Below are 24,884 nucleotides of genomic sequence, written 5' to 3'. Positions count from 1 at the left end.
GTCTGGGGCAGTTACCTCTCTTCAATGAAATGGAGTCAGGTGAGGTCCGCGCTGCAGTTCCCGGTCACCAGCTGTGAGCCATGACGGGAGGAGGAGTCATCCAGAGTGTGGAGGTGGGACCGCAGTGCCGCTGCTGCTCTTCTAGCCACCGCGCCCGCGCCTCCCGATAACTGTACCGCTGGTCCTCAAGTTGTGTAACCAGCGGCAGCAGTGATCATTCATTTACATTTTTACAGAGGGTGCAGAGGATTTCCTTGCTGGGGCACCCGTGGCCAAGGCTAACGTCAGTGCGCCGGCGCCCCCCCAGACCCCGCTGATGCTCGCTCGCCCAAGCCACCGCGGGGGCTGCCTGACGGTACCTACGCCACTGGGAGTAATAAGTGCAGGATGGGGGTAATAAGTGCAGGATAGGGGTAATAAGTGCAGGATGGGGGTAATAAGTGTAGAATGGGGGTAATAAGTGCAGGATGGGGGTAATAAGTGCAGGATGGGGGTAATAAGTGTAGAATGGGGGTAATAAGTGCAGGATGGGGCTAATAAGTGCAGGATGGGGGTAATAAGTGCAGGATGGGGGTAATAAGTGCAGGATGGGGGTAATAAGTGCAGGATGGGGGTAATAAGTGTAGAATGTGGGCAATAAGTGTAGAATGGTGGTAATAATTGCAGGATGGGGGTAATAAGTGCAGGATGGGGGTAATTAGAGCAGGATGGGGGTAATAAGTGCAGGATGGGGTAATAAGTGCAGGATGGGGTAATAAGTGCAGGATAGGGGTAATAAGTGCAGGATAGGGGTAATAAGTGCAGGATGGGGTAATAAGTGTAGAATGGGGGTAATAAGTGTAGAATGGGGGTAATAAGTGCAGGATGGAGGTAATAAGTGCAGGATGGGGGTAATAAGTGCAGGATGGGGGTAATAAGTGCAGGATGGGGGTAATAAGTGTAGAATGGGGGTAATAACTGCATGTTTGAACAATGATGGAAAGATACCAGTAGAGAAAGAGAGGTTACAGATTTTAGTTGGGATGAGCACAGGAGACAGAGATTTAGGGGCGCATTTACCATTATATAGCGATGCCGGCGCGATGACATCGCCAGACATTGCATTGCGGTATCATGTGATACCGCAGGGATTTATCAATTTGAGGGCGCAGGGACAGGGCTCCGAAAGGCCCTGCGAAGCCCTGACCCGGAAGCCTGCGCATGCGCGGTTATGCGCTGACTCCTGTGACCGCACAACCGCTCGGGCAGTGCGATGTGTAGCCATAGGCTACAATGGGCTATCGCCAAATCAGAATGGCGATAGCCCAGGGGTGCCAACATCGGGCACCTTCGCATCCCCCATAGAAATAATAATCTTGGCTTTGGCTGGATACCTCAGGTTCCGCCTCTCTTTAGTCCATGCTCTTATCCGGTATAATTGAATTAGATAGCTGGTATGGATGGTTGGGGGGGGGGGGGGGGGGGGTAAGATGTTTGGGATCCATGTATGCCTAGGTTGGGGTTAGGTTATACAAGGTGGGGGGTTATAGGGATGTTTGTTTTGGGGGTTGTTTGGTTACACATAGGTTGGGGGGTGGTGGGTTACTTTATTTTGGATGGTAGTGCGTCCCTCCTCCTGCATTTCCATGTACTGTGATCTCTGATGTCCAGGCCGTTGGCTTCTCTATGGAGCTTGTTACGTGGCTGCACACCAGTTATGTTCTGGGATTTCTAAGAGCCCCAGTTTTCTAGTAGTCAGTAGTGGGGGTGCTATTCCTCACAGCCAAATGTACAGCATTCACAAGGACAAGAGAAAGAGGACTGTGACCACATTGTTCATACCAGTTCATTTAGTGAGTGCAGAGCCCCTACAATTTTTGTTTAAACAATGTGGTCACAAGCCATAGGGCACCCCAAAAAAGGAAAGGTGAGTGCCGATGTTTAGTGTATATTGTGTGTGTATGTATGTACAGTATGTGTGTGTGTGTGTATGTATGTATGTATGCGTGTGTATGTGTATATGTATGTATGTGTGTATGCGTATGTATGTATGTATGTATGTACAGTATGTGTGTATGTATGTATGTATGTGTGTATGTATGCGTATGTATGTATGTATGTGTATGTACAGTATGTGTGTGTGTGTGTATGTATGTATGTATGTGTATGTATGTGTATGTATGTGTGTATTTATGTATATATAAATCTGGTCCCTCTCTCCACACAGATCATTGGGAAGCGGCTGCCACCAGAGCAGCTGACCAGCCTCATCTTTGTCACCTTTGAGGGACTTTCTGATCCGGACCCCAACTGCTCCCGAGCGGCTACGGTTATGATAAATTCCCTGCTGAAGGACCGGGGGACCATCCTGTTACTGAAGGTGGGGTGTGACGCTTTGCCCTGTGCTGTACCTTGTGCTGTACTGGTCCCTGGGCTGTGCTGTATCATGTGCTGTACCTTGTGCTGTACTGGTCCCTGCGCTGTGCTGTATCATGTGCTGTGCCCTGTGCTGTACCGGTCCCTGCGCTGTGCTGTATCATGTGCTGTGGCTGTACCTTGTGCTGTACTGGTCCCTGTGCTGTGCTGTATCATGTGCTGTGCCCTGTGCTGTACCTTGTGCTGTGCCGGTGCCTGCGCTGTGCTGTATCATGTGCTGTGCCCTGTGCTGTACCTTGTGCTGTGCCGGTGCCTGCGCTGTGCTGTATCATGTGCGGTGCCCTGTGCTGTACCTTGTACTGTACTGGTCCCTGCACTGTGCTGTGCCGTGCCCTGTGCTGTACCTTGTGCTGTACTGGTCCCTGCACTGTGCTGTATCATGTGCTGTGCCCTGTGCTGTACCCTGTGCTGTGCCGGTGCCTGCGCTGTGCTGTATCATGTGCTGTACCTTGTGCTGTACTGGTCCCTGCACTGTGCTGTATCATGTGCTGTGCCCTGTGCTGTACCTTGTGCTGTGCCGGTCCCTGCACTGTGCTGTATCATGTGCTTTGCCCTGTTCTATAGGGTGTGGTATGGGACTCCGACAGTCGGGATCCCGACAGTCATTATCCCGACGTCGGGATCCCGACTGCCCGGAGTCAGACAGCTTGGCGAGCGCAAAAAAAACCCTTGCGGGCTCGCTGCGCTCGCCACGCTGCGGGCACGGTAGCTCGCTACGCGAGCCACCTATTCTATTCTCCCTCTATGGGGGTCGTGGACCCCCACGAGGGAAAATAGCGGGTGTCCGTCGGGCACCCGGCTGTCGGCATTTTGACAGTTGGGATCCCGACGTCAGGTAAATGACTGTCGGGATCCCGACTGTCGGGAACCCATCCGGCACCCGTTCTATATCCTGTGCTATACCCTGTTCTATATCCTGTGCTGTGCCATGTGCTGTATTGTGCCCTGTTCTATATCCTGTGCTGTGCCCTGTTCTATATCCTCTGCTGTGCCATGTGCTGTACCATGTGCTATACCCTGTTCTATATCCTGTGCTATACCCTGTTCTATATCCTGTGCTGTGCCATGTGCTGTATTGTGCCCTGTTCTATATCCTGTGCTGTGCCCTGTTCTATATCCTCTGCTGTGCCATGTGCTGTACCATGTGCTATACCCTGTTCTATATCCTGTGCTGTGCCCTGTTTCTCTTTCAATGGTCCTGGTGACACAGCTCAACACTGGGATGTAGGAGGGTCCGAAGGAGCCAGGCACCTATCCTAAAGCTTTAGAGGGTAGGCTCCTCCCCTACTGCATCCCTGGACTCTTCAGTTCGTGTTAGGTGCCCACTGGAGTGGGTGCTATTCTAAAGGGCTGCAGGAGCAGCCGAAGAATTAGAGTAGTTAGGGAATTTTTATTATTTTATTAATTATACTCTAGCTAGGTAGGCACAGTGTGAGGATTCTCATAGTGAATCCTCACACTGCTAGCGCAGCAGGAGCTGACAGAATCGCGTCCTGTCAGCTCACTGTGCACAGGGGAGACGCTGTCTGGCCTCCCTGTGCAGCGCTTACAGCCTCTTTTAAGAAGCTGCCTGGGCTCCGGAGTATCCTGAAACCGGCTCCACGTTTAGGTGGGGATCATGGGGGACAGGCTCTCCGTGATGGCGTCGGCCATTTTATGCGGAGCTTACACGCTGAGCTCCTATATGAGAGGACAGCAACGTTGTGACAGGCATGTTCCAAGTGGTCCCCAGTCGAGGGGGAGACACTGGAACTAGGAAATCCTACCTAAGGAGCGGCTGGCTGGGGGTGGTTGGCGCCAAAAGTCACGGACCCCGCAGCAGCAGGGACTTTGGTCTCTTCCCTCACTCTGTGTTTGGCGCCTTTCAGAACGCTTGCAGCGGAGCTGAGCTGGTTTACTGATCCTGGCAGAGTGACTTGGATTTCCTGGGCATCGTTTCCCCGCAGTTGAAACCAACAGACAGCTAAGTGATTGGGTGCATTGCTCTGTATAAACGCTTGTACATTGTTTGCACTGTGTATATTGATATATATTTCACTTGCATCATGTCTGAGCATCAGGCTGTGGTTTTGGGGGAGGGAGCCCTTAGTGCACTGAGCGCGTGCAATGTTTGCACACAAAAGTTTGTTCCTGAGCAGATGGCCAAGGGGGGCTTATGTATTACTTGCGCTGATGTGAGACCCATGGGCAGTGAACACCATAGGGCAGAGCAGAGTGAACCTGCGTGGGCCAGTGCCCTAGGCAGGTCTGTAAACGCTTTGGTGCAGCTTCTGGACAGGCAGAGTGATGTGCTGGTAGAATCACAGAGACCTATGCCATCATCTCAGCAGTCGTCTGGCTCCTTGCCTCTTACCCAGGCAGATCCTGCTCTTATTCAGGTGATGCAGGATACTGCGAGGGGGATCAACAGGTTTAGTGAAATACTGGACAAAATGGATGTTGATGTTGCAGGGACCCCTAAAAGGTCTTATGCTATGCCTCCTGTGGTAGATGAGGAGGAGGGAGCGTATTCTGATATCCCCTGGGATCAGGGTGATGATTTTGAAGAGGCCTCTTCTGCTGGTATAGAGGATCTTATTGTAGCTGTGAAACAGGCTTTAAAACTGTCTGTGGAGGATAAGACTCCTGTTAAAGGTGTTTTTAAGCGACAGCGGAAGGAGGCTGTTACTTTTCCTTCAGATGAGGGGTTACAGGAATTGTTAGAAGGGGCTTGGAAAACTCCTGATAAGAGGCTTCAGATGCCTAAGCGATTCCTTAGTCTGTACCCCATGCCAGAGTCTCATGCGGAGCTCTGGGAAAGGGTCCCAGTTGTGGACGCTTCAGTGGCACGTTTGTCCAAGGCTACTGTATTACCAGTACAAGGCGGTGCAGCTTTTAAAGATTCTGTGGATAAAAAGCTGGAGGGTAACCTCAAGGCTATTTTTGAAGGGGTGGGATTCACTCTACGCCCCCTTATTGCTTCAGCCTGGGTCTCTAAGGCCATGATTGAGTGGGCTGGTGAATTATGCACCATGCTGCAGGCTGACCCTGGTGCATTGCTGCTAGCAGAGAAAATTAAGGCAGCTGCAGAGTATGTGGTGGAAGCAGAGGAGGAAGCTCTTAAAATGGCGACTAGAGTGTCCACAGTCTCTATTAATGCCAGGAGAGTGCTCTGGCTTAAGGCCTGGGAAGCGGACAATGAGTCCAAAAAGGCCCTAGAAACTTTAGCTTTCAAGGGGAAGTTACTATTTGGATCTGAATTAGAGGAAATTATTAAACAGGCCACGGGCGGCAAAAGTACATTTCTGCCGGCTCCCTCGGCTAAGCAGATTTCCAGATTCTCTGCTTTTAGGCCGTCCTTTCGGCCCTCCCCTAGAGGTGGTGCGTCCTTTCGAGGACAGTCATTCAGGGGAAAGTTTCAGTCCTCTAGGGGCAAGACACAAAAGTCCAAGTTTGGTTCCTTTCACAAGAAGCCTGCCTCCAAAGGAGAGGACAAACCCTCCGCATGACTGTCAGGGGTTTTGCCCGGCAGTGATAAAGGTGGGGGGGCGTCTCACACATTTCAGGGACGCATGGGCTTCTCTAGACCAGGATGCCTGGGTGTTAGATATTATAACCCAGGGCTACAAAATCCCTTTCAGAGGTCCGCCTCCGAAGAGGTTCATTCCCACATCCTTGCCAAAGGAAGCGCGGCTTCGTACAGCTCTTGTGAGAGCAGCTCACTCCCTTTTGGAGAAAGGGGTGGTTACCCCGGTTCCCAGGGCAGAGTGGAAGAAAGGCTTTTACTCCACTCTGTTTCTGGTGCCCAAACCAGACGGGTCTTTCAGACCAATACTAAATTTGAAGTCCCTAAATGTTCACTTATGGGTAGACCATTTCAAAATGGAGTCCCTACGGTCAGTACTCCTGAGTCTGGACCAGGGAGAATTTTTGGCGTCCATGGATGTCCAGGACGCATATCTGCACGTCCCTATACACCCGGAGCATCAGACCTTGTTGAGGTTTGCTATAGGAGACCTGCATTTGCAATTCCGGGCGTTACCCTTTGGGCTAGCAACCGCACCAAGGGTATTCACAAAGATAATGTCAGTGATGGCGGCGGTGCTGAGGCTCAGGGGAATCACAGTAATACCCTATTTGGACGATCTCCTGTTCAAAGCAGAGTCAGCAGCCATGCTTCAGAGTCACTTGGCAGAGGCCATCAGTTTTTTACAGGCTCACGGCTGGATTTTAAACTTGCAAAAATCTCAGTTGGTACCATCACAGCGGCTCCAATTCTTGGGAGTCATACTGGATACCCATCTCCATCGGGTATTTCTCCCGGAGGTAAAGGCCAGGGATCTGGTCACCTTAGTCCAGGAGATTCTCAGAGCTCGGAGCATTTCAGTATGGAGGTGCCTCAAGCTCCTGGGGAAAATGGTGGCGTCGTTCGAGACGCTTCAATTTGCCAGGTTCCACTCTCGGGTGTTCCAATGGAGCATTTTGTCAGCCTGGTCAGGAAACACTCTGACCATGAAGTCGGAGATGATAGTGCTGTCTTCGGACACTCGAGACTCCTTGAAATGGTGGACAGAAGTAGATTCCCTTCAGTGGGGTCGGTCATTACAGACCTGGGACTGGTTGGTAGTAACTACCGACGCCAGCCTCAGGGGCTGGGGGGCAGTAGTCCTGGATCTCAGGCTGCAGGGCCTGTGGACGGCAGAGGAATCAGTGTTACCAATCAACATCTTGGAGCTGAGAGCTGTCTGGAAAGTGATTTCCTTGGTGGGAGACAGGTTACTGAACCTCCCTTTGAGGATTCAGACCGACAATGCCACAGCTGTGGCGTATCTGAATCACCAGGGCGGTACACGCAGCAAATTGGCCATGTGGGAGGTGTCCAGAATCTTCCTATGGGCGGAACAGAATGTTCCAGCTGTATCAGCTATATTCATTCCAGGAGTAGAGAATATAGAAGCCGACTTCCTGAGCAGGGAGGAGCTCAAGGAAGGGGAATGGAGCTTACACCCTCAGGTGTTTCATCAGATCACTTCGATGTGGGGAACTCCGGATGTGGACCTGATGGCATCCAGGTTCAACCATCAGGTGCCCAGGTTCTATGCCAGAACGAGGGATCCACTAGCGGAGGCAGTGGATGCCATGACTATTCACTGGCAGGGAGATCTCCTCTATGCATTCCCACCAGTACCAATGTTAGCGAGAATTTTGAAGAAAATACAGGGGCAGAAGGTTCCGGTGATCTTAGTGGCCCCAGATTGGCCAAGGAGGTCCTGGTACTCGAGGCTTCAGAGGTTGTCTGTGGACTCATGGCGTCTACCTCTGAGGCCAGACCTTCTAAGACAAGGCCCATTCAATCACCTGGATTCCGATCGATTGATTTTGACGGCTTGGCTATTGAAACCGCCATTCTGAAAAGGAAAGGTTTTTCTGAGGCAGTAGTACAGACTATGATAAAAGCCAGAAAAGCTGTATCTTCAGCAAATTATTATAGAGTCTGGAAGACTTACATTCGATGGTGTGAGAGAAGAAAGGCTCACACATCTCATTTTAAGCTATCAAGAATGATGGAGTTTTTACAAGATGGTTTCTCATCGGGCCTAAGCCTTCAGTCATTGAAGGTGCAGATTTCGGCCTTGTCCATCTATTTCCAGAAAAGGATAGCCATTTTACCGGAAATTCAGACCTTTTTACAAGGGGTATCCAGGTTGAAACCTCCTTACAAGCAACCAGTAGCGCCTTGGGATCTGTCACTGGTTTGGGAATGCCTTCAGAAGGCTCCCTTTGAGCCTTTAAGGTCGGCGGACTTTAAGTTTCTCACATGGAAGCTAGTGTTCTTGTTGGCAGTGGCATCTGCTAAAAGGGTGTCAGAGTTGGGAGCTTTGTCATGCAAATCTCCCTTCTAATTTTTCATGACGACAGGGCAGTTCTGAGAACAGTGCCTCAGTTTTTACCGAAGGTAGTCTCTGCCTTCCATGTAAATCAGGAGATAGTTCTACCTGTGTTTCAACCCCCTGAGGGTTCTAAGAAAAGGGACAAGTTGAAGAGTTTGGATGTTGTGCGTGCTTTACGCATCTATGTGGACAGAGTAAAGAGTGTCAGAAAGACTGATACTTTATTGGTACTGTATGACGTACACAAGATTGGTTGGCCTGCATCTAAGCAGACTATTGCTAGGTGGTTGCGATCTGTGATAGCCTTTGCATACACCAAAGTGGGTAGGCCTGTACCGGCCAGAATAAATGCGCATACCACCAGGTCAGTTGCCACCTCTTGGGCGGTTCGACATGGGGCCACAGCTGAGCAGGTTTGCAGAGCTGCCACTTGGTCATCTGTTCATACCTTTGCCAAATTCTATAGATTCCAGGAGTTCGCTTCGGAGGACGCATCATTCGGGCGAGCAGTGCTGAGAGCTGCAGACCTGAGCGTACCCTCCCAAAGGACCGGCTCTGGAACGTCCCAGTGTTGAGCTGTGTCACCAGGACCATTGAAAGAGAAAAAGGGATTTTTGTAAGAACTTACCGTTCAAATCCCTTTCTCTGATATGGTCCTGGTGACACAGCGATCCCTCCCTTACGCTCAGTAAGTATGCCAGAAGTTCATGATGTTCATGTTAAAATGGTTAAAAGTTAACAGTTTCTGTTATAAAATGTGCATATAATATGTGCAGGCGTTTGTACTGAGTTAATGTATTCCAGTGGCTTTGAAAGATTGAACTGAAGAGTCCAGGGATGCAGTAGGGGAGGAGCCTACCCTCTAAAACTTTAGGATAGGTGCCTGGCTCCTTCGGACCCTCCTACATCCCAGTGTTGAGCTGTGTCACCAGGACCATATCAGAGAAAGGGATTCGAACGGTAAGTTCTTACAAAAATCCCTTTTTTGTATTCTGTGCTATACCGTTCTATATCCTCTGCTGTGCCATGTGCTGTGCCCTGTGCTGTATTGTGCCCTGTGCTGTGCCATGTGCTATACCCTGTTCTATATCCTGTGCTGTGCCCTGTGCTGTACTATGCCCTGTGCTTTACCCTGTGCTATACCCTGTTCTATATCCTGTGCTGTGCCCTGTGCTGTATTGTGCCCTATGCTGTGCCATGTGCTATACCCTGTTCTATATCCTCTGCTGTGCCATGTGCTGTGCCCTGTGCTGTATTGTGCCCTATGCTGTGCCATGTGCTATACCCTGTTCTATATCCTGTGCTGTACCCTGTTCTGTACCATGACCTGTGCTTTACCCTGTTCTATATCCTGTGCTGTGCCCTGTGCTGTACCATGCCCTGTGCTTTACCCTGTGCTATAACCTGTTCTATATCCTGTGCTGTACCCTGCATGGTGCTGTACCATGCCCTGTGCTGTACAGTGTGCTGTACCCTACGGTGTGCCCGGTGCTGGTGACTGATGCCATCTGATGCCGTTGTCCTTGTCCTCCAGGTACCGGAGATCATTGAGCGAGTGCACGAGCAGCTGCAGCAGTCCCCGGAGGAGCATGTCAGGAAGGCGGCCATACAGACCATCTATATCCTGGCCACACAGCACATGGCGGCCGTGGTCTCCAGCTTACTGTGCTGTCCCGTGCCGTATGATGGGTAATGTGCATCTCCTCAGGACACCGTGTATTGGGGGTCACAATAAGGGTGGATTATCTGTGCTGTACACGTATGATTTCCCTACTTCCAGTACACGTGTACCCCAGTACTGGTGCGGAGGGGTTCCCTGCTTCTCTATAAATAGACACATGGACCAATTCCAGCTCTGTGCTTCCCCACTCGCCCTCACATCCCTCACTGCCTGAGCCCTCCGCTCGCCCTCACATCCCTCACTGCCTGAGCCCTCCGCTCGCCCTCGCATCCCTCACTGCCTGAGCCCGCCGCTCGCCCTCACTGCCTGAGCCCTCCGCTCGCCCTCACATCCCTCACTGCCTGAGCCCTCCGCTCGCCCTCACTGCCTGAGCCCTCCGCTCGCCCTCACTGCCTGAGCCCTCCGCTCGCCCTCTCATCCCTCACTGCCTGAGCCCTCCGCTCGCCCTTACATCCCTCACTGCCTGAGCCCTCCGCTCGCCCTCACTGCCTCAGCCCTCCGCTCGCCCTCTCATCCCTCACTGCCTGAGCCCTCCGCTCGCCCTCACATCCCTCACTGCCTGAGCCCTCCGCTCGCCCTCACTGCCTGAGCCCTCCGCTCGCCCTCACATCCCTCACTGCCTGAGCCCTCCGCTCGCCCTCACATCCCTCACTGCCTGAGCCCTCCGCTCGCCCTCACATCCCTCACTGCCTGAGCCCTCCATTCGCCCTCTCATCCCTCACTGCCTGAGCCCTCCATTCGCCCTCTCATCCCTCACTGCCTGAGTCCTCCGCTCGCCCTCTCATCCCTCACTGCCTGAGCCCTCCGCTCGCCCTCTCATCCCTCACTGCCTAAACCCTCCATTCGCCCTCTCATCCCTCACTGCCTGAGCCCTCCGCTCGCCCTCTCATCCCTCACTGCCTAAACCCTCCATTCGCCCTCTCATCCCTCACTGCCTGAGCCCTCCGCTCACCCTCACATCCCTCACTGCCTGAGCCCTCCACTCTCCCTCTCATCCCTCACTGCCTGAGCCCTCCACTCGCCCTCTCATCCCTCACTGCCTGAGCCCTCCGCTTGCCCTCTCATCCCTCACTGCCTAAACCCTCCATTCGCCCTCTCATCCCTCACTGCCTGAGCCCTCCACTCGCCCTCTCATCCCTCACTGCCTGAGCCCTCCACTCACCCTCACATCCCTTCACTGCCTGAGCCCTCCACTCGCCCTCTCATCCCTCACTGCCTGAGCCCTCCACTCGCCCTCTCATCCCTCACTGCCTGAGCCCTCCACTCACCCTCACATCCCTCACTGCCTGAGCCCTCCGCTTGCCCTCTCATCCCTCACTGCCTAAACCCTCCATTCGCCCTCTCATCCCTCACTGCCTGAGCCCTCCACTCGCCCTCTCATCCCTCACTGCCTGAGCCCTCCACTCACCCTCTCATCCCTCACTGCCTGAGCCCTCCGCTCGCCCTCACATCCCTCACTGCCTGAGCCCTCCGCTCGCCCTCTCATCCCTCACTGCCTGAGCCCTCCGCTCACCCTCACATCCCTCACTGCCTGAGCCCTCCGCTCGCCCTCACTGCCTGAGCCCTCCGCTCGCCCTCACATCCCTCACTGCCTGAGCCCTCCGCTCGCCCTCACATCCCTCACTGCCTGAGCCCTCCGCTCGCCCTCACATCCCTCACTGCCTGAGCCCTCCATTCGCCCTCTCATCCCTCACTGCCTGAGCCCTCCATTCGCCCTCTCATCCCTCACTGCCTGAGTCCTCCGCTCGCCCTCTCATCCCTCACTGCCTGAGCCCTCCGCTCGCCCTCTCATCCCTCACTGCCTAAACCCTCCATTCGCCCTCTCATCCCTCACTGCCTGAGCCCTCCACTCGCCCTCTCATCCCTCACTGCCTGAGCCCTCCGCTCACCCTCACATCCCTCACTGCCTGAGCCCTCCACTCTCCCTCTCATCCCTCACTGCCTGAGCCCTCCACTCGCCCTCTCATCCCTCACTGCCTGAGCCCTCCGCTTGCCCTCACATCCCTCACTGCCTAAACCCTCCATTCGCCCTCTCATCCCTCACTGCCTGAGCCCTCCACTCGCCCTCTCATCCCTCACTGCCTGAGCCCTCCACTCACCCTCACATCCCTTCACTGCCTGAGCCCTCCACTCACCCTCACATCCCTCACTGTCTGAGCCCTCCACTCACCCTCACATCCCTCACTGCCTGAGCCCTCCAGTCGCCCTCACATCCCTCACTGCCTGAATCCTCCACTCGCCCTCTTATCCCTCACTGCCTGATCCCTCCGCTCGCCCTCTCATCCCTCACTGCCTGAGCCCTCCGCTCTCCCTCTCATCCCTCACTGCCTGAGCCCTCCGCTCGCCCTCACATCCCTCACTGCCTGAATCCTCCGCTCGCCCTCACATCCCTCACTGCCTGAGCCCTCCACTCACCCTCACATCCCTCACTGCCTGAGCCCTCCGCTCGCCCTCACATCCCTCACTGCCTGAGCCCGACGCTCGCCCTCTCATCCCTCACTGCCTGAGCCCTCCGCTCGCCCTCTCATCCCTCACTGCCTGAGCTCTCCACTCGCCCTCTCATCCCTCGCTGCCTGAGCCCTCCGCTCACCCTCTCACCCCTCACTGCCTAAACCCTCCATTCGCCCTCTCATCCCTCACTGCCTGAGTCCTCCGCTCGCCCTCACATCCCTCACTGCCTGAGTCCTCCGCTCGTCCTCTCATCCCTCACTGCCTGAATCCTCCGCTCGCCCTCTCATCCCTCACTGCCTGAGTCCTCTGCTCGCCCTCATATCCCTCACTGCCTGAGTCCTCCACTCACCCTCACATCCCTCACTGCCTGAGTCCTCCGCTTGTCCTCACATCCCACACTGCCTGAATCCTCTGCTCGCCCTCACATCCCTCACTGCCTGAGTCCTCCGCTCGCCCTCATATCCCTCACTGCCTGAGCCCTCCGCTCGCCCTCACTGCCTGAGCCCTCCGCTCGCCCTCTCATCCCTCACTGCCTGAGCCCTCCGCTCGCCCTTACATCCCTCACTGCCTGAGCCCTCCGCTCGCCCTCACTGCCTGAGCCCTCCGCTCGCCCTCTCATCCCTCACTGCCTGAGCCCTCCGCTCGCCCTCACATCCCTCACTGCCTGAGCCCTCCGCTCGCCCTCACTGCCTGAGCCCTCCGCTCGCCCTCACATCCCTCACTGCCTGAGCCCTCCGCTCGCCCTCACATCCCTCACTGCCTGAGCCCTCCGCTCGCCCTTACATCCCTCACTGCCTGAGCCCTCCATTCGCCCTCTCATCCCTCACTGCCTGAGCCCTCCATTCGCCCTCTCATCCCTCACTGCCTGAGTCCTCCGCTCGCCCTCTCATCCCTCACTGCCTGAGCCCTCCGCTCGCCCTCTCATCCCTCACTGCCTAAACCCTCCATTCGCCCTCTCATCCCTCACTGCCTGAGCCCTCCGCTCGCCCTCTCATCCCTCACTGCCTAAACCCTCCATTCGCCCTCTCATCCCTCACTGCCTGAGCCCTCCGCTCACCCTCACATCCCTCACTGCCTGAGCCCTCCACTCTCCCTCTCATCCCTCACTGCCTGAGCCCTCCACTCGCCCTCTCATCCCTCACTGCCTGAGCCCTCCGCTTGCCCTCTCATCCCTCACTGCCTAAACCCTCCATTCGCCCTCTCATCCCTCACTGCCTGAGCCCTCCACTCGCCCTCCCATCCCTCACTGCCTGAGCCCTCCACTCACCCTCACATCCCTTCACTGCCTGAGCCCTCCACTCGCCCTCTCATCCCTCACTGCCTGAGCCCTCCACTCGCCCTCTCATCCCTCACTGCCTGAGCCCTCCACTCACCCTCACATCCCTCACTGCCTGAGCCCTCCGCTTGCCCTCTCATCCCTCACTGCCTAAACCCTCCATTCGCCCTCTCATCCCTCACTGCCTGAGCCCTCCACTCGCCCTCTCATCCCTCACTGCCTGAGCCCTCCACTCACCCTCTCATCCCTCACTGCCTGAGCCCTCCGCTCGCCCTCACATCCCTCACTGCCTGAGCCCTCCGCTCGCCCTCACTGCCTGAGCCCTCCGCTCGCCCTCTCATCCCTCACTGCCTGAGCCCTCCGCTCACCCTCACATCCCTCACTGCCTGAGCCCTCCGCTCGCCCTCACTGCCTGAGCCCTCCGCTCGCCCTCACATCCCTCACTGCCTGAGCCCTCCGCTCGCCCTCACATCCCTCACTGCCTGAGCCCTCCGCTCGCCCTCACATCCCTCACTGCCTGAGCCCTCCATTCGCCCTCTCATCCCTCACTGCCTGAGCCCTCCATTCGCCCTCTCATCCCTCACTGCCTGAGTCCTCCGCTCGCCCTCTCATCCCTCACTGCCTGAGCCCTCCGCTCGCCCTCTCATCCCTCACTGCCTAAACCCTCCATTCGCCCTCTCATCCCTCACTGCCTGAGCCCTCCACTCGCCCTCTCATCCCTCACTGCCTGAGCCCTCCGCTCACCCTCACATCCCTCACTGCCTGAGCCCTCCACTCTCCCTCTCATCCCTCACTGCCTGAGCCCTCCACTCGCCCTCTCATCCCTCACTGCCTGAGCCCTCCGCTTGCCCTCACATCCCTCACTGTCTGAGCCCTCCACTCACCCTCACATCCCTCACTGCCTAAACCCTCCATTCGCCCTCTCATCCCTCACTGCCTGAGCCCTCCACTCGCCCTCTCATCCCTCACTGCCTGAGCCCTCCACTCACCCTCACATCCCTTCACTGCCTGAGCCCTCCACTCACCCTCACATCCCTCACTGTCTGAGCCCTCCACTCACCCTCACATCCCTCACTGCCTGAGTCCTCCAGTCGCCCTCACATCCCTCACTGCCTGAATCCTCCACTCGCCCTCTTATCCCTCACTGCCTGATCCCTCCGCTCGCCCTCTCATCCCTCACTGCCTGAGCCCTCCGCTCTCCCTCTCATCCCTCACTGCCTGAGCCCTCCGCTCGCCCTCACATCCCTCACTGCCTGAATCCTCCGCTCGCCCTCACATCCCTCACTGCCTGAGCCCTCCACTCACCCTCACATCCCTCACTGCCTGAGCCCTCCGCTCGCCCTCACATCCCTCACTGCCTGAGCCCGACGCTCGCCCTCTCATCCCTCACTGCCTGAGCCCTCCGCTCGCCCTCTCATCCCTCACTGCCTGAGCTCTCCACTCGCCCTCTCATCCCTCGCTGCCTGAGCCCTCCGCTCACCCTCTCACCCCTCACTGCCTAAACCCTCCATTCGCCCTCTCATCCCTCACTGCCTGAGTCCTCCGCTCGCCCTCACATCCCTCACTGCCTGAGTCCTCCGCTCGTCCTCTCATCCCTCACTGCCTGAATCCTCCGCTCGCCCTCTCATCCCTCACTGCCTGAGTCCTCTGCTCGCCCTCATATCCCTCACTGCCTGAGTCCTCCACTCACCCTCACATCCCTCACTGCCTGAGTCCTCCGCTTGTCCTCACATCCCACACTGCCTGAATCCTCTGCTCGCCCTCACATCCCTCACTGCCTGAGTCCTCCGCTCGCCCTCACATCCCTCACTGCCTGAGTCCTCCGCTCGCCCTCACGTCCCTCACTGCCTGAGCCCTCCGCTCGCCCTCACATCCCTCACTGCCTGAGCCTTCCACTCGCCCTCATCCCTCACTGCCTGAGCCCTCCGCTCGCCCTCACGTCCCTCACTGCCTGAGTCCTCCGCTCGCCCTCACATCCCTCACTGCCTGAGTCCTCTGCTCGCCCTCACGTCCCTCACTGCCTGAGCCCTCCGCTCGCCCTCACATCCCTCACTGCCTGAGCCTTCCACTCTCCCTCTCATCCCTCACTGCCTGAGCCCTCCACTCGCCCTCTCATCCCTCACTGCCTGAGCCCTCCACTCACCCTCACATCCCTCACTGCCTGAGCCCTCCACTCACCCTCACATCCCTCACTGCCTGAGTCCTCCGCTTGTCCTCACATCCCACACTGCCTGAATCCTCTGCTCGCCCTCACATCCCTCACTGCCTGAGTCCTCCGCTCGCCCTCACATCCCTCACTGCCTGAGCCTTCCACTCGCCCTCATCCCTCACTGCCTGAGCCCTCCGCTCGCCCTCTCATCCCTCACTGCCTGAGTCCTCCGCTCGCCCTCACGTCCCTCACTGCCTGAGTCCTCCGCTCGCCCTCTCATCCCTCACTGCCTGAGCCCTCCACTCGCCCTCATCCCTCACTGCCTGAGCCCTCCGCTCGCCCTCTCATCCCTCACTGCCTGAGTTCTCTGCTCGCCCTCACGTCCCTAACTGCCTGAGTCCTCCGCTCGCCCTCACATCCCTCACTGCCTGAGCCCTCCACTCTCCCTCTCATCCCTCACTGCCTGAGCCCTCCACTCGCCCTCTCATCCCTCACTGCCTGAGCCCTCCACTCACCCTCACATCCCTCACTGCCTGAGCCCTCCACTCACCCTCACATCCCTCACTGCCTGAGTCCTCCACTCACCCTCACATCCCTCACTGCCTGAGTCCTCCGCTCGCCCTCACATCCCTCACTGCCTGAGCCTTCCACTCGCCCTCATCCCTCACTGCCTGAGCCCTCCGCTCGCCCTCTCATCCCTCACTGCCTGAGTCCTCTGCTCGCCCTCACGTCCCTCACTGCCTGAGTCCTCCGCTCGCCCTCACATCCCTCACTGCCTGAGCCTTCCACTCTCCCTCTCATCCCTCACTGCCTGAGCCCTCCAGTCGCCCTCACATCCCTCACTGCCTGAATCCTCTGCTCGCCCTCACATCCCTCACTGCCTGAGTCCTCCGCTCGCCCTCACATCCCTCACTGCCTGAGCCTTCCACTCGCCCTCATCCCTCACTGCCTGAGCCCTCCGCTCGCCCTCTCATCCCTCACTGCCTGAGTCCTCTGCTCGCCCTCACGTCCCTCACTGCCTGAGTCCTCCGCTCGCCCTCACATCCCTCACTGCCTGAGCCTTCCACTCTCCCTCTCATCCCTCACTGCCTGAGCCCTCCAGTCGCCCTCACATCCCTCACTGCCTGAATCCTCCGCTCGCCCTCTCATCCCTCACTGCCTGAGTCCTCCACTCACCCTCACTGCCTCACTGCCTGAGCTCTCCACTCGCCCTCTCATCCCTCGCTGCCTGAGTCCTCCGCTCACCCTCTCACCCCTCACTGCCTAAACCCTCCATTCGCCCTCTCATCCCTCACTGCCTGAGTCCTCCACTCGCCCTCACATCCCTCACTGCCTGAGTCCTCCGCTCGTCCTCTCATCCCTCACTGCCTGAATCCTCCGCTCGCCCTCACATCCCTCACTGCATGAGTCCTCCACTCGCCCTCACATCCCTCACTGCCTGAGTCCTCCACTCTCCCTCACATCCCTCACTGCCTGAATCCTCTGCTCGCCCTCATATCCCTCACTGCCTGAGTCCTCCACTCACCCTCACATCCCTCACTGCCTGAGTCCTCCGCTTGTCCTCTCATCCCACACTGCCTGAGCCTTCCACTCGCCCTCATCCCTCACTGCCTGAATCCTCCGCTCGCCCTCTCATCCCTCACTGCCTGAATCCTCTGCTCGCCCTCACATCCCTCACTGCCTGAGTCCTCCGCTCGCCCTCACATCCCTCACTGCCTGAGCCTTCCACTCGCCCTCATCCCTCACTGCCTGAGCCCTCCGCTCGCCCTCTCATCCCTCACTGCCTGAGTCCTCTGCTCGCCCTCTCATCCCTCACTGCCTGAGTCCTCCGCTCTTCCTCTCATCCCTCACTGCCTGAGTCCTCCGCTCGCCCTCACATCCCTCACTGTCTGAGCCTTCCACTCGCCCTCTCATCCCTCACTGCCTGAGTCCTCCGCTCGCCCTCTCATCCCTCACTGCCTAAACCCTCCATTCGCCCTCTCATCCCTCACTGCCTGAGCCCTCCACTCACCCTCACATCCCTCACTGCCTGAGCCCTCCACTCGCCCTCTCATCCCTCACTGCCTGAGCCCTCCACTCACCCTCACATCCCTCACTGCCTGAGCCCTCCACTCACCCTCACATCCCTCACTGCCTGAGCCCTCCAGTCGCCCTCACATCCCTCACTGCCTGAATCCTCCGCTCGCCCTCTCATCCCTCACTGCCTGAGTCCTCCGCTCGCCCTCTCATCCCTCACTGCCTGAGTCCTCCGCTCGCCCTCTCATCCCTCACTGCCTGAGCCCTCCGCTCGCCCTCTCATCCCTCACTGCCTGAGCCCTCCACTCACCCTCACATCCCTCACTGCCTGAGTCCTCCACTCACCCTCACATCCCTCACTGCCTGAGCCCTCCAGTCGCCCTCACATCCCTCACTGCCTGAATCCTCCGCTCGCCCTCTCATCCCTCACTGCCTGAGTCCTCCGCTCGCCCTCACTGCCTGAGTCCTCCGCTCGCCCTCTCATCCCTCACTGCCTGAGCCCTCCACTCGCCCTCTCATCCCTCACGGCCTGAGTCCTCCACTCGCCCTCTCATCCCTCACTGCCTGAGTCCTCCGCTCGCCCTCTCATCCCTCACTGCCTGAGTCCTCCGCTCGCCCTCTCATCCCTCACTGCTTGAGTCCTCCGCTCACCCTCTCATCCCTCACTGCCTCACTGCCTGAGCCCTCCACTCGCCCTCTCATCCCTCACTGCCTGAGCCCTCCGCTCGCCCTCTTATCCCTCACTGCCTGAGTCCTCCGCTCGCCCTCTCATCCCTCACTGCCTGAGTCCTCCACTCGCCCTCTCATCCCTCACTGCCTGAGCCCTCCGCTCGCCCTCTTATCCCTCACTGCCTGAGCCCTCCACTCGCCCTCTCATCCCTCACTGCCTGAGTCCTCCGCTCGCCCTCTCATCCCTCACTGCCTGAGTCCTCCGCTCGCCCTCTCATCCCTCACTGCCTGAGTCCTCCACTCGCCATCTCATCCCTCACTGCCTGAGCCCTCCGCTCACCCTCACATCCCTCACTGCCTAAACCCTCCACTCACCCTCAGACTTCCCCACCTGAGCCGCCATGCTTCCCCCACTGCCGGCTGACTCCTCTCTCCTGCCCTTACAGCGAGACCTGCACCCTGTGGAAAGCTCTGTCCTCGGATCCTCCTCTCACCTCCCGGGTGCTGACACTACTGCTGGAGAAGATGACGGGGGATGTACCCTACAAGGAGAGTAAGATGTCTATACTGAGCTCCGTGTCTGGCCGGGTGGCCACTCTCCTCCCACTCACTGTGAGTACTCCGTGGTACCCTGTACCTGTTCTCCATCCACGTATCCTGCTGCCTCATGTCCAGTAGCCGTTACAGCTCCTGCTGCAGTCAGTGTCTGTGTGACCATGATGGTAGTCTCTGTACTGCACAACCCAGCCACCTGATGCCATAGTGCTCCGCTTCTCAGCCACCTGATGCCATAGTGCTCCGCTTCTCAGCCACCTGATGCCATAGTGCTCCGCTTCTCAGCCACCTGATGCCATAGTGCTCCGCTTCTCAGCCACCTGATGCCATAGTGCTCCGCTTCTCAGCCGCCTGATGCCATAGTGCTCCGCTTCTCAGCCGCGTGATGCCATAGTGCTCCACTTCTCAGCCACCTGATGCCATAGTGCTCCGCTTCTCAGCCACCTGATGCCATAGTGCTCCGCTTCTCAGCCACCTGATGCCATAGTGCTCTGCTTCTCAGCCACCTGATGCCATAGTGCTCCGCTTCTCAGCCACGTGATGCCATAGTGCTCCGCTTCTCAGCCACCTGATGCCATAGTGCTCCGCTTCTCAGCCACCTGATGCCATAGTGCTCCGCTTCTCAGCCACCTGATGCCATAGTGCTCCGCTTCTCAGCCCCGTGATGCCATAGTGCTCCGCTTCTCAGCCGCGTGATGCCATAGTGCTCCACTTCTCAGCCACCTGATGCCATAGTGCTCCGCTTCTCAGCCACCTGATGCCATAGTGCTCCGCTTCTCAGCCACCTGATGCCATAGTGCTCCGCTTCTCAGCTACCTGATGCCATAGTGCTCCGCTTCTCAGCCCTGTGATGCCATAGTGCTCCGCTTTTCAGCCCTGTGATGCCATAGTGCTCCGCTTCTCAGCCCCGTGATGCCATAGTGCTCCGCTTCTCAGCCACCTGATGCCATAGTGCTCCGCTTCTCAGCCGCGTGATGCCATAGTGCTCCACTTCTGAGCCACCTGATGCCATAGTGCTCCGCTTCTCAGCCGCGTGATGCCATAGTGCTCCGCTTCTCAGCCACCTGATGCCATAGTGCTCCGCTTCTCAGCCACCTGATGCCATAGTGCTCCGCTTCTCAGCCACCTGCCATGCCATAGTGCTCCGCTTCTCAGCCGCGTGATGCCATAGTGCTCCGCTTCTCAGCCACCTGCCATAGTGCTCCGCTTCTCAGCCGCGTGATGCCATAGTGCTCCGCTTCTCAGCCACCTGATGCCATAGTGCTCCGCTTCTCAGCCGCGTGATGCCATAGTGCTCCGCTTCTCAGCCACCTGATGCCATAGTGCTCCGCTTCTCAGCCACCTGATGCCATAGTGCTCCGCTTCTCAGCCACCTGATGCCATAGTGCTCCGCTTCTCAGCCGCGTGATGCCATAGTGCTCCGCTTCTCAGCCGCGTGATGCCATAGGGCTCCGCTTCTCAGCCGCGTGATGCCATAGCGCTCCGCTTCTCAGCCCAGTGATGTCATAGTGCTCCGCTTCTCAGCCGCGTGATGCCATAGTGCTCCGCTTCTCAGCCCCGTGATGCCATAGTGCTCCGCTTCTCAGCCCCGTGATGCCATAGTGCTCCGCTTCTCAGTCCCGTGATGCCATAGTGCTCCGCTTCTCAGCCGCGTGATGCCATAGTGCTCCGCTTCTCAGCCGCGTGATGCCATAGTGCTCCGCTTCTCAGCCGCGTGATGCCATAGTGCTCTGCTTCTCAGCCGCGTGATGCCATAGTGCTCCGCTTCTCAGCCACCTGATGCCATAGTGCTCCGCTTCTCAGCCACCTGGTGCCATAGTGCTCCGCTTCTCAGCCGCGTGATGCCATAGTGCTCCGCTTCTCAGCCCTGTGATGCCATAGTGCTCCGCTTCTCAGCCGCGTGATGCCTTACCTCACCACCACCCCCCCCCCCCCCCCCCCCCCTGTTCCATCCCCGGTTGAATGCTTGGAACGTGAGCATTTGTGGCCAGAGATATTACAGTTGTATTTGTGGGCTTGGGGCACGATTCGTGGTGTGTGTGGGTGGAGATGTACTGGGTCAGTAAAGGTGAGCAGCTGCTGGTGGATGGGGGGTGCACAGGTGCCTCCAGCAGGTAGAACAAGGTGGCATGGTATTTGGGGATCATTAGCCGGCTGGAGGATTTTATGTGCATGACGAGCGCTGTTTCCATCATGCAAATAAAAGCTGAGTTTCCTCCTTGGCCGCACGTCCTGCACAGGAGCTTCCTTCCAGACACCGCAGCTGGAACACATCTTCATTTCCTCCGCTGGGAGGGGGAAGTCTGGAAACCAGGTCTGGACGCGCTTATTCCCCATCGCAGCTAATCCCTGACTATACATCTATATATACATATATATATATACACCTACACCTAACTAATGACTGTCAGAGTCTGTGACATGGAGAAGTGACACGCCACAGCTCACACACACACACCGCACATACGTGTCTGCAGTCTTATCCTTGTGTCCGTGTAATGTCAGGCACATGTATAGCGCAGGGCATCAGTGGTATATGCTGCAGCCTGGATTCAGTGGCTCCGCAGGGACGGTTACGTGCATGTTAGATGCGTTACACTGGAGAATGTGCGTCCAATAATGGGGGGCACATACTGTACTAGGTGAGAGATGTCACTGTATATACCTGCCCACCACACGGTGTATATACAGCTGCAGAGATGATACAGATATGGTTAGTACATATTGGTTACAGGGGCTGACGTCTCCCCCACGTCCAATAACGGGGGGCACATACTGTACTAGGTGAGAGATGTCACTGTATATACCTGCTCACCATTGTTTACCTGCGCCAGGCAGTGTAGTGGAGGTGCTGTGTATCAGTTTGCCTGAGTCAGGCTGTGTAGTAGAGGTGCTGTGTAGCAGTTTGCCTGCGTCAGGCGTTGTAGTGGTGGTGCTGTGCAGCAGTTTGCCTGAGTCAGGCGGTGTAGTAGAGGTGCTGTTAAGCAGTTTACCTGCGTCAGACAGTATAGTGGAGGTGGTATGTAGCAATTTACCTGCGCCAGGCAGTGTAGTGGTGGTGCTGTGTAGTAGTTTACCTGCGTGAGGCGGTGTAGTGGAGGTGCTGTGTATCAGTTTGCCTGAGTCAGGCTGTGTAGTAGAGGTGCTGTGTAGCAGTTTGCCTGCGTCAGGCGTTGTAGTGGTGGTGCTGTGCAGCAGTTTGCCTGAGTCAGGCGGTGTAGTAGAGGTGCTGTTAAGCAGTTTACCTGCGTCAGACAGTATAGTGGAGGTGGTATGTAGCAATTTACCTGCGCCAGGCAGTGTAGTGGTGGTGCTGTGTAGTAGTTTACCTGCGTGAGGCGGTGTAGTGGAGGTGCTGTGTAGCAGTTTACCTGCGTCAGGCGGTGTAGTGGAGGTGCTGTGTAGCAGTTTACCTGCGTCAGGCGGTGTAGTGGAGGTGGTATGTAGCAGTTTGCCTGAGTCAGGCTGTGTAGTGGAGGTGGTATGTAGCAGTTTGCCTGCATCAGGCGGTGTAGTGGAGGTGCTGTGTAGCAGTTTGCCTGCGTCAGGCAGTGTAGTGGAGGTGGTGTGTAGCAGTTTGCCTGCGTCAGGCGATGTAGTGGAGGTGCTGTGTAGCAGTTTGCTTGCGTGAGGCGGTGTAGTGGAGGTGCTGTGTAGCAGTTTGCCTGTGTCAGGCGGTGTAGTGGAGGTGCTGTGTAGCAGTTTACCTGCATCAGGCGGTGTAGTGAAGGTGCGCTGTTGCAGTGTAGTGGAAGTGGTATCTAGCAGATAACTTGCATCAGGCGTTGTAGTGGTGGTGCTGTGCAGCAGTTTGCCTGAGTCAGGCGGTGTAGTAGAGGTGCTGTGTAGCAGTTTACCTGCGTCAGGCGATGTAGTGGAGGTGCTGTGTAGCAGTTTGCTTGCGTGACGCTGTGTAGTGGAGGCGGTATGTAGCAGTTTGCCTGCGTCAGGCGGTGTAGTGTAGATGTTCCAGGTCTGCCCCCATCAGGATTACCTATATAGAGCCAGTTTGCTTGCGTGAGGCGGTGTAGTGGAGGTGGTGTATAGCAGTTTACCTGCACCAGGCAGTGTAGTGGAGGTGGTGTATAGCAGTTTACCTGCACCAGGCAGTGTAGTGGAGGTGCTGTGTAGCAGTTTGCCTGCATCAGGCGGTGTAGTGGAGGTGCTGTGTAGCAGTTTACCTGCGTGAGGCGGTGTAGTGGAGGGGGTATGTAGCAGTTTGCTTGCGTAAGGCGGTGTAGTGGAGGTGCTGTGTAGCAGTTTGCCTGCATCAGGCGGTGTAGTGGAGGTGCTGTGTAGCAGTTTACCTGCGTCAGGCGGTGTAGTGGAGGGGGTATGTAGCAGTTTGCTTGCGTGAGGCGGTGTAGTGGAGGTGCTGTGTAGCAGTTTGCTTGCGTGAGGCGGTGTAGTGGAGGTGGTGTATAGCAGTTTACCTGCACCAGGCAGTGTAGTGGAGGTGCTGTGTAGCAGTTTGCCTGCATCAGGCGGTGTAGTGGAGGTGCTGTGTAGCAGTTTGCTTGCGTGAGGCAGTGTAGTGGAGGTGGTGTATAGTAGATTACCTGCACCAGGCAGTGTAGTGGAGGTGCTGTGTAGCAGTTTGCCTGCATCAGGCGGTGTAGTGGAGGTGCTGTGTAGCAGTTTGCCTGCATCAGGCGGTGTAGTGGAGGGGGTATGTAGCAGTTTGCCTGCGTCAGGCAGTGTAGTGGAGGTGGTATGTAGCAGTTTGCTTGCGTGAGGCGGTGTAGTGGAGGTGCTGTGTAGCAGTTTGCCTGCATCAGGCGGTGTAGTGGAGGTGCTGTGTAGCAGTTTACCTGCGTCAGGTGGTGTAGTGGAGGGGGTATGTAGCAGTTTGCTTGCGTGAGGCGGTGTAGTGGAGGTGCTGTGTAGCAGTTTGCTTGCGTGAGGCGGTGTAGTGGAGGTGGTGTATAGCAGTTTACCTGCACCAGGCAGTGTAGTGGAGGTGCTGTGTAGCAGTTTGCCTGCATCAGGCGGTGTAGTGGAGGTGCTGTGTAGTAGTTTGCGTGCGTGAGGCGGTGTAGTGGAGGTGGTGTATAGCAGTTTACCTGCACCAGGCAGTGTAGTGGAGGTGCTGTGTAGCAGTTTGCCTGCATCAGGCGGTGTAGTGGAGGTGCTGTGTAGCAGTTTGCCTTCGTCAGGCGGTGTAGTGGAGGTGCTGTGTAGCAGTTTGTCTGCGTCAGGCGGTGTAGTGGAGGTGATTCTGTAAGTAGGTTTAAAGTCTGGACACTATGCGCTGAATATGGTGCCTGCAGCACAAATCACTAAAGTTACTCCCCCAGTAACAAAGGCATAGATAATACTAAAGGATAAATGATTTTGTGCGCTGGCACTGTTCCAAAAAAACACTGTGAGATATAGGTTTAGTGACAAAAATAAGAAAGAAATAGGAAAGAAATGATACTCTCCTTATATTGAATTTCTTCGCCTCTCAAGAGGCTCTCCAATATTTGATTTGGTGGAGATATGTGGAAGATAAGGTTTATAACATAGTGTGATATTGTCACAACATTTTATTCACAAAAAGAACTCACAGAAACATATAAAATCACACTATACAAGTACTAAGCAACCCTGTTGCTATAGTATATACGGTAAATCTAAAATGGAGGTTTACCAGATTCTGGAATTTTTAAGCGCCTGTAGAATAGATCTTGTTAATCTGAAATGGCCCAGGTTCTCCGGAAAAACCACAGGTCACAAGTGCCTCAAAAGATCCAGGTCTGGTCAGAGTCCTCCTATAGTGATACACTCCAGGCTGCTGCCAGTAGTGTAGTGTAGTGGAGG

The 24,884-nt window shown here is 56.4% G+C and overlaps 1 protein-coding gene across 7 annotated transcripts in view; it reads left to right on the top strand.

Moving 5' to 3' along the window:
• MROH1 (maestro heat like repeat family member 1) overlaps nucleotides 1–24,884 on the top strand; it is a 405,085-nt gene that overhangs the window by 229,144 nt on the left and 151,057 nt on the right. For all 7 annotated transcript variants that reach the window (XR_014444044.1, XR_014444045.1, XM_083145076.1 and 4 more), the window contains 3 exons: nucleotides 2,207–2,359; nucleotides 9,820–9,974; nucleotides 18,974–19,139. Coding sequence is in view for 5 of the 7 variants with exons in the window: in XM_083145076.1 (XP_083001202.1) it covers nucleotides 2,207–2,359; nucleotides 9,820–9,974; nucleotides 18,974–19,139 (474 nt within the window). In the remaining 2 variants the exon portion in view is untranslated. The remainder of the gene's footprint in view (nucleotides 1–2,206; nucleotides 2,360–9,819; nucleotides 9,975–18,973; nucleotides 19,140–24,884) is intronic.

Source organism: Crinia signifera, chromosome 5 (genome assembly GCF_055691185.1).
Source record: "Crinia signifera chromosome 5, ASM5569118v1, whole genome shotgun sequence".
NCBI classification, from domain to species: Eukaryota; Metazoa; Chordata; class Amphibia; order Anura; family Myobatrachidae; genus Crinia; species Crinia signifera.
Note: the sequence above shows the minus strand (reverse complement) of the source record. Positions and strands in the feature narration are given on the sequence as shown.